This window comes from Nannospalax galili, unplaced genomic scaffold (assembly GCF_000622305.1).
Source record: "Nannospalax galili isolate Female #2095 unplaced genomic scaffold, S.galili_v1.0 scaffold132, whole genome shotgun sequence".
NCBI classification, from domain to species: domain Eukaryota; kingdom Metazoa; phylum Chordata; class Mammalia; order Rodentia; family Spalacidae; genus Nannospalax; species Nannospalax galili.
The window spans coordinates 262,535-271,092 of NW_008332644.1; the positions used below are offsets into that span (position 1 = coordinate 262,535).

General features: G+C 51.4%; 1 protein-coding gene across 1 annotated transcript in view; it reads right to left on the reverse strand.

The window, feature by feature from the left end:
- The window catches only part of Crhr2 (corticotropin releasing hormone receptor 2), a 41,712-nt gene extending 39,407 nt beyond the window's left edge, over positions 1-2,305 (reverse strand). Inside the window, exon 1 of the mRNA XM_017796742.2 lies at positions 2,176-2,305. Within this exon, the coding sequence (XP_017652231.1) occupies positions 2,176-2,247 (72 nt within the window). The 5' untranslated portion in view covers positions 2,248-2,305. The remainder of the gene's footprint in view (positions 1-2,175) is intronic.
- Between the last annotated feature and the right edge of the window lie 6,253 nt (positions 2,306-8,558).

Sequence of the window (8,558 nt, forward strand, 5' to 3'; positions counted from 1 at the left end):
CCTCCAGGTTCTGGTAAGCAGGCGGGGCTAGGCACTCTCTTCTCTCCCGACCTCTCTCCCCTGCAAACATTCACAGTGTAAATCAGACCAGGCCCCAACCTCTCTGTTTAGAGAGCTCCCCATGCCCTTGGGAGGCTGTCATCCAGATCTCTTCTGGGGAAAGGACCCTAAGCCCAGACCTGGAAAGCCTCCCCCAGCCCTCCTCTCACATCCACTCTACACCCACATGCTGACCTGTCTTTCTACATGCTGACCTGTCTTTCTCCACAGATTCCTCCACTTCCTGCCAAGGGCTTTCATACCTTTTTACCCTTTTCTAGAGATCCAATTTGCAGAGGTTACAAATACAGGTTATTTTTCCACCATTCTTCCTGCCAGGGCCTTTTCTGGCCATGACTCCATCAGGGCAGGAGCCCTGGGTGGGTTTCCACAGCTGGGTCCTCACTCTGCAGGTCCTTATTAAGTCCAGGTTGGATAAGGGCTAGGGCTGTGAGTCAGGTTCCTCCTGGCCACCTTTCCTCCCCAGTGCTGTTTGGCTCTCATGTTTTCATTTCCCAGGGGGCTGAAATCTCAGACTAGTTGGCAAAGGACCCAGAAATCAATCCTGTTACCATGAAGGCAGCTCAAGAAAGACTGGGCTTGGGTCAGAATGAGATGTATTTACTCTCCAGTTGCTGATATGCTTAGTAATTTGGGGCAAGGAACTAATTTCTGGTTCAGTCTGGGGATATTTGGGAGGTAGGGCAGGGTCTGGACTGACCCTGAGGGATTCTGAGCCCCCAGGGCTCCCAATGCTATGCTGATACCTCAACACTTAGCACAATGTCCATCCCATCCTGTCTGGGCTCTGGAGTAGAACTGGACAGCTGGCAGCAAGGGCCCCAGGTAAGGGCACCTTTATCTCACTCCTGGACTTTCACAGAAGGGCATCTATCCTGCAGATGGGGGACAGGCACAGAGCTTAATGCCCAGTACATCTCAGGGGCAGGGCTGAAAAGAAGCTTATCCTATCATCTCCACTCACCCCAAATAAAGCCTGCCACAGCATTCAAAAGACCTGGCAGTCTATGACCTGTCTGTTCAGTGGGCACTGCCCATACCTCAGCAGGGTACCCAGGAGGACAGGGCACTGATATCACACCTGACATCCATAGCGAAGGTTTGCTGAGTGTGTCCCAGCTCTCTGCAGGCACAGTGCCTCGGGCCTGACACATATTATCTCAGTTCTTCCTCAGAACAACCCTATCTTCATTTTACTGAGGAAACTGAGGCTGGGGAAGTTTGAGGAGCCTGTGCCAAGGGGGCAGAAGCCACACCATCTCAGTCAGAGATGTTTTCTCCAAGTCTGTGAGATGAGTGTCTTAATGAATCAGTCCTGGTACATCTAGGGACATTGAGGCCCAGGGAACAGTCCCTAAGGCTATTCCTTGACACTCGGGACTTCTAGCCTGGCTCTATCCCTTTGGGGTCATTTACATGTAGTTTTTCATGAGACATGTGGCCTAGGGTAGGCTATCCTGCCCTCTGAGACTTGGTTTTCCCATCTGTAAAGTGGGGAGAGGATTGGAAATTGCTTCTGTGTCTGTTTCTGGGAGCCACTCTTCTGCCCCCGAACTTCCTCAGCTTTTTCTTTCTAACTGCCCTCCATCCTTCACAGCAACATTCTAGGCAGACTTTGACTCTGGGTAGGGACCAGTAGAGGCTGGATCTTTCCTGCCTCTCTGCCCATGGCTCATTTGGTACTGGGGGTTAGAAGAGGTAGGGACAGGAAACAGTGGTGGGGGCAGGTCTCTGGTGGTCTGGGGGTGGGGGTGGAGAAGGGGGTTAAGGATCCTGGGCCCTTTGAGGAGGTGGAAAGAGTCTATGGGGAGGGGAGAGACTAGCTGGGCAATTGATAGAGAACTTCTAACAGGACAAGGGCAGGTTTTGCATATGATGCTGCCACCCCAGATCCTGTGCTTAACTGCATAGGACTTCCTCCCCCATCCTAGCTGGTGTTAGTTTTCTTGTTCAGTCTCCTGCCCCCTCACCCAGGTATGAGACTCCTTACCGACCTCAAAGACTCGAATCCCCAGTGCCATCCAGTCACCAAGTCCTGGGACTCCCGCCTGCCCTGTGTTCCAGAGCGGCCAGCAGCCAGCCCTCTGCCCCCACCACACCCACCCAGCCACTTACCTGGAGCAGCGGGAGCAGACAGAGCAGGCAGAGGAGGACCTGTGGGACATGGATGGGGCCTGGGGTCCCCATGGAAAGCCAGATACTGGCCGCTAGGGGCTGGGGACCAGAGCTCAGCGCTTGCGAAGGAGGTCCGTCCTGCCCCTCCCCCAGGCCTGTCCGGCCCTGCCCGCCCTGGCACCGGGCATTCTCCACCCCCTCCCCCAGGGCAGCGGTGACACCACCCTGAAGCCCGCCCCCTCCAGGTTATTTATAACTGGCTCTGGGCAGCAACTCCTGAGGCCAGGGGACAAACTGCAGTTCCCAGAGCCCGGGTTAAGGTGCCTGGTCTTCCGGCCACCATGGCCAGGGCTGTAGTTCTCCAGGACCTGGAGCCGGGAGGCGGGGCCTCAGGTCTGGGACTGGGGCGCTCCCTGCGACCTCTGGGCCAACGCTTTCCGCTGCTGCGGGGGTTCTGATGACCCCGGGAACTTCAAACTAACCTAGAGGCACCAAGGAGATCTATCTGCATGTGTAACACATGTGAACAGTCTTGACAAAGGGGTTGTGGGTGTAATTTGATCTTTGCACAACTTTTCTATGCATTTGAAATTATTTCGAAATAAAAAGCTTAAAAACAAAAACAAGCAAAGCAGTGAGAACAAGGGATGGGGTTAGAGGTCGGAATGGGGCACCGGGTCCTTGGTGGTTCGGCCCTTAGGAGCACAGGGCAGCCTCTAGCCGCGGGTGACCGGTGGGCCTTTAGCCCCGGGATGCGGTGGGGAGCGGGGGAGGGGTGGGGGGGTTGCGAGGGAAGTGTTTAAAAGCTTAAGAGGTGGATGTCCTTAGGCTCCGAGGGGAAGGCATTTCAGGAATGTGATTAAGTAAGTGGAGCAGGCTTTTCCTGTAGAAGCCACGGAGAGCTCCCCGGTCCTTCGTCCTTCGGTCTTTCTACTGTCCTTCACCTCTCCCTCTTCCAGCCTTTCCACCTGCTCCTGCTCCCACCTTCCTGCCTGCAATTCCAGGGCCTCAGTGGGAAACACCACCTCTTACCAGTTGGAATTATTCTCTAATTTCCCCGCCTGGCTGAAGGTGGCTTTACCCTCCTGTTTACTCTTCCGCACAGAGCTTGATCCTAGGCGCTGGTGAAAAGGAACCATTGTGGGAAAAACTGAGGAAGAACTGTTTTTCACTTGGAGCTGACAGGGGGTGACCTCCTTCCCAGGTCCTGGGCTTTACTGCACCCAAGCAAATGGCTTGTTCAGAGGGCTCCTGTAGGAGGCCAGGTCTCAACAGGACCTGGGGGATGGTAGGTTCCTGGAGAGTTGACTGGGTCAGCTGGAAGGTGGGCATTTCTGTTGAGTCCACTTTGCAGAATATGCCTGGGACTACAACATCACAATGGACACCAAAGATTGTGTGTCCTCAGGGCCAGCATCACAGCCTGAGTGGGGAAGGGAAAGGAAGAAAGGGCAGGAAAGGGAAGTGAAGAAGGGAAGGGAAAGGAGGGGAGGGGAGGGGAGGGGAGACAGGTGTAGAGAAAGACTGAGGGTGGAGAGGATGAGGGTAGGGCACTGTAGGATAACCAGGCCTAAGTACTTTTGGGCGGAGCTTGCTGGGCAGCTCCTGGGGTAAGGCAGGGACTTTCTGGGACAGGTGCCACAGGCATACTTTGAAGGGCTCAGGCAAATGAGCAGAGGAGACCTCCAGTCAGTTGGAGGAGTCACAGTAGTCAGTAGGCACAAGCTGGCCCAGGGCAGGGTAGAGAGTCTACCTGAGTCCTGCCAGGGTAGAGATGGTGTGAGGCCAGAGAGTGGGAGACAGGCTGGAAGGAAGCCCTAGTCTCTGCAGCTCTGGGAGGGTACATATGGCAGGCAGGAACTGTGGTACTAAGCATAGATTCCTCCCTGGTAGAGTGTTTGGGGCAGGCCTCCTTCACTTGACTGCTGTCCCACAATGCTTCATGCTAGGTGTTCAGTGGATGATTCCTCAAGGCTCTGGAGGCTAGAAGTCTGAAATGAGGCTGCCATTGTGGTCAGTACCAATGAGGGCTCTCTTGCTTTGTGGATGGCTGCCTTCTTGCTATGTCTTCTTGTGGTGAAGAGAGGGGACCCAGGGTCCTATCTTGGGGGCCACATCCTCAAGACCTCACCTAACCTGGATATCTCCCAAAGGTCCCACTCCAAATACCCTCATATTGGGGGTTAGAGCTGGCTGTGGTTCTGCAGGCCTTTAATGTCAGTACTCAGGAGGCAGAAGCAGGTGGATCTCTGTGAGATCAAGGGCAGCCTGTTCTCCATAGCGAGTTCCAGGCTAGCTGGGGCAACAGGGAGACCCTGTCTCAAGAAAGCAAAACAACACACTGGATTTACTTTTTCCCCAGATACTTTCCAAAGCATCTAAGAGTTTATCTTCTCCCAACCTCCAGGGCAGCCTGCACATCACTGACTGGTACTCCTTTGCCTAGAGGGGACCTTGACACTTGAGAGCTCCCAGAGGGACCAGGCTGAGCTGAGCTGTGCCTGAGATCTTTCTGTCTTCTGTCCTGCTTTGTCCCCTCTCTCATTTGCCTTTCTTGGGAGCACTTCCTTTACACATTGCAGCACAAGCATCCTAGTGTCATGTCTGGGGAATGGTCCTGGGAAGCTGTGTGGTCACAGAGCAGAGAGGTCTAGATTTGACCTTCTATGTGGAACATGCTAACCACAAACAAGTAATAGAATAGCAAACAAACAACCATGTGCCTCTGAGGCTTCCATCTAGTCTCCTCCAATCTTCTCAACTAGTTTTGCAAAACAAAGCAACAGAAAGGACTATATTGAGCTTGGCACCCCAAAATGGAGGAGGGATGGAGGGCTAGAGTCTGTGCTCTAGGGAGAAGGCAGGAGAAGGAGGGGACAAGGACTGAGGTCATAGGTTCAATGCAAGGAGGGGTAGACGAAGGGCTTCCCATGGACGTGAATGGCCAGTGCATGTGGGCAATGCAGTTGCAGTGGCTTTTGTTATCTTTCATATTCTCTGATACCCAGCAACCTGAGTCAGTGAGCCTGGGGAACCCCAGTGGGCTCCACACCCCTCCTAGTAGATGCAGGGTTGGGACAGGTCAATAGGAAGTGGAGGCTGGACTCACATTGCCCCAGACTGGTACTGTCCTGAGAAGTGTTCCATCTTCAACTCAGTGCTGCACAACTTTTCTTCACAGTCACCCCTCATAGGATCCTGCTATGGTTTCTGTCAAGCCAAACTGGGCCCCAAGATGGAGTCACTACTGACCAGCAACATGGAGACCACAGCCTGGCAGGCAGCATTCCAGGAAACAGAAACTAAACCACCCTAATTTCTTAGTAACTACCTGACCCTTGATTTTACCAATGCACTCTAATCATGACAGCAGTTTTCCATTGCAACTAACCAAAAAGCTGAAAAAACACCTATCTGAAACTCCTCCCTACCAAGGCACCTGCTGCTGACTCACCTTCCTGCTACAGCCTCACCTCCCACTACCCATGAAAGAAAAAGCCTATAAAATCCAGCCTCCTGTGATGAGAAACCACTGCTCTCTTTCTCCCGTGGGAACAGTCCAGCAGCTCATACATCCCTCCAAACGTTTTCTTTTCTCGCCTCAGAGTGGTCTCTAGTGGTTCTGGTCTTTTCACGAACCAACAGTTTCACTGTGCCCCTCTGATCATGTGTTGGAACTCGGATAAGAAGGCAGCAGCAGTGAGAGATTAGACCCTTCTGAGGAGATTGGATCAGGAAGGCATGGATTCATGGGATGGGTTTCCTAGTTCAGGGAAACTTTATCGAAGTGAGCTTTATCTCTGCCGTGTAATGATGTAGCAAGATGGCCTCACCAGATGCCAGGGCAAAGCTCCAAGGCTCCTAACTTGTAGAGATGTGTAACTTCCATCCTATAAAATTTTTTTAAGTTTATTTTTATTTTATGGGTATGAATATTTTGCCTACCTGTATGTAAGTGTACCATGTGTGTGCAATACCCATGGAGATCAAAAGAGGCTGTCAGATACCCTGGTACTGTAGTTACAGATAGTTGTTAACTGCCACATGTGTACTTGGAACTGAGCCTGGATTCTCTGCAAGAGCAGCCAATACTCTTAACTGCTGAGCCTTCTCTTCATGCCCATCTCTCCGTCCCAAGATTCAGATTTTCTGTTATGGCAATAGAAAACAGACCAAGAGAGTCTTTTTAGACGCTTTCTTTTCCTCCTATTTCTCTCCTCCTCTTCCTCCTCGTCCTCTTTCTTCCTTTTTTTTTTTTTTTTTAAATCTTGAGACAATCTTTCTATATAAATAATACAGGTTGGTCTCAAAATTGAAATCCTCCTACCCCAGCCTCCCAAGGACTGGCTCTTTGGCACCATGCCTAGCTTAGATACTTGCTTTCTTAATTTCCTGGTGACATTTTATTACTATAGATATACCACATATCTGTCATGCAGTTAGTCTTTGGAGGCCACAGCCATTGTAGGTTATAAGATTGTTCCACCTCCCAAGAACCCACATGCCTCCTTGGAATGTCTATTCTGTTCTAGTTAGATTTCTCTTGCTATGATAAACACCATGACCAAAAAGCAACTTGAGGAGGGAAGGGTTTGTTTTACTTTACAGCTTACAGTTCATCATCTGGGGAAGCTAAGGCAGGAACTCAAGGCAGGAACCCAGAGACAGGAACTGAAATGGGATCTGTGGAGGAACACTGCTTACTGGCTTGCTTTTCTTGGTTTGCTCAGCTTCTTCTACAGGCTTAGGCACTCCTGCTCAGGGATGGCACCACCCGCAGTGGGCAAGGCCCTCCTACATCAATTAGTAATTAAGAAAGTGCCTCATAGGCATGCCCACAGGTCAACCCAATGGAAGAAATTCCTCAGCTGAGGTTCTCTTCTCCCAGGTGTCTCTAGTTTGTGTCAACTTCACAAAAGCTACCCAGCACATGCTCCAATCATACCTTTTGACTGGAAGCTGGCAACTGAGGTATACCCAGAGCACTGGCTTGGCTGGGCTAGTGAGAGTGCCTTTGTGATATGGCACCATCTTGACCGTAGCTATGCCATACTGAAGTTTAGGCTGACTCTAGTCTCTGAAATTATCAGGCTGTTGGCCCAGGGTATGGGAACACATGTCAGCAGGACCCCAGGTTGTCCTGGGAACAGGTGAGCATGTCCCCAAGTGTACCTGCTAACTGCAGATTTATGGCCTCTGATGGTCCCTCCCATCCATGGATGAGCCTCAGGAAAGGCAGGGCCTGTGAAAATCAGAAGCCCTGGCCTGCCCTGCCCTGGCCTGCCCTACCCTGCAAGTACTACACAGATCCACCTCTCCTCTGGGGCTGGGAGCCTGAGGCAGTGTCTTCTGCCATGTCCCCTTCTGCTGCCAGGTGGCATGAACAGCTGTGTGAAGTTTTTATATGGAGTCACACCAGTTTAACCTCAGATGCAGCCTGCTTTTGTCATACAATTTTGGAACATAATTCTATGGCATTTCTGAGAGAATGGGCACAGATTTAGCTCATTTTTAAAGTTTATTTTTTCTTCAAGTGTTCATGGAATATTACCTGTCTGTTCAGGGAAGCCAGGTACAGGCATGAGCTATGGTGCATTTCTTCCACCATTTGTCTTCAAAGAGAAACCAATCATCATGTTAGATTAATAGCGATGAAGTCAGCTCTGGCAGAGGCTTTACCTGCTCAGAAAGGAGCCTTGAACTTCATGCCTGAGAACAGCTGCAGGACTTGTGTTTTCTGGACAGTCCATGCTCTGGTGTGGGAATGGTGCTCAGGCCTGACTCCAGTTGTCATGTTTGTGGTTTCACAGCTGTTCTCCCATCCCGTGTACAGCTCCTCCCAGGAGCAGGGCCTGCAGTCTGCCCACAGAGGAGATTCTGAGAGCAGCGCAGAATGGGTTGCTGCTGGTCCCTGGTGGGAGGTGGCTTGTCCAGGGCCTCCAGGATCCATTTTGTGGGGCTTGCCTCTGCCCCTACTTTGTGGCTGCTGTGGCTCTGCGATGTACAGCTCACTCCCCCTCCAACTTTCCCTGTTTCAGTTCCCCTTAACTATAAAATAAGATAGTACCGCCCATGGATGACCACTATGAGAATCAAGATGGAGCCTGTGTGGGCCACTGCTGCTGAGAAATGTGATGGGATATGGCTATTGGCAGTCATGCATTACTTCGCCATGGCAGCAAATTCAGAAATGTATGGCTAGGTGACTCCACTGCCCTGCGAACCCCACAGAGTGTATTAAATTGACTTCAATTTCACCAGGTGATGCAGTGGCTCCTGTATCCCTGTTCTAAGGCCTCCTCCTGTACCCTTGTTCTAAGGGCTCATGAGGCTCCTCCTTGATGAAAACATCAATATGTGCTGCATCACTACAGTTTTTTTTT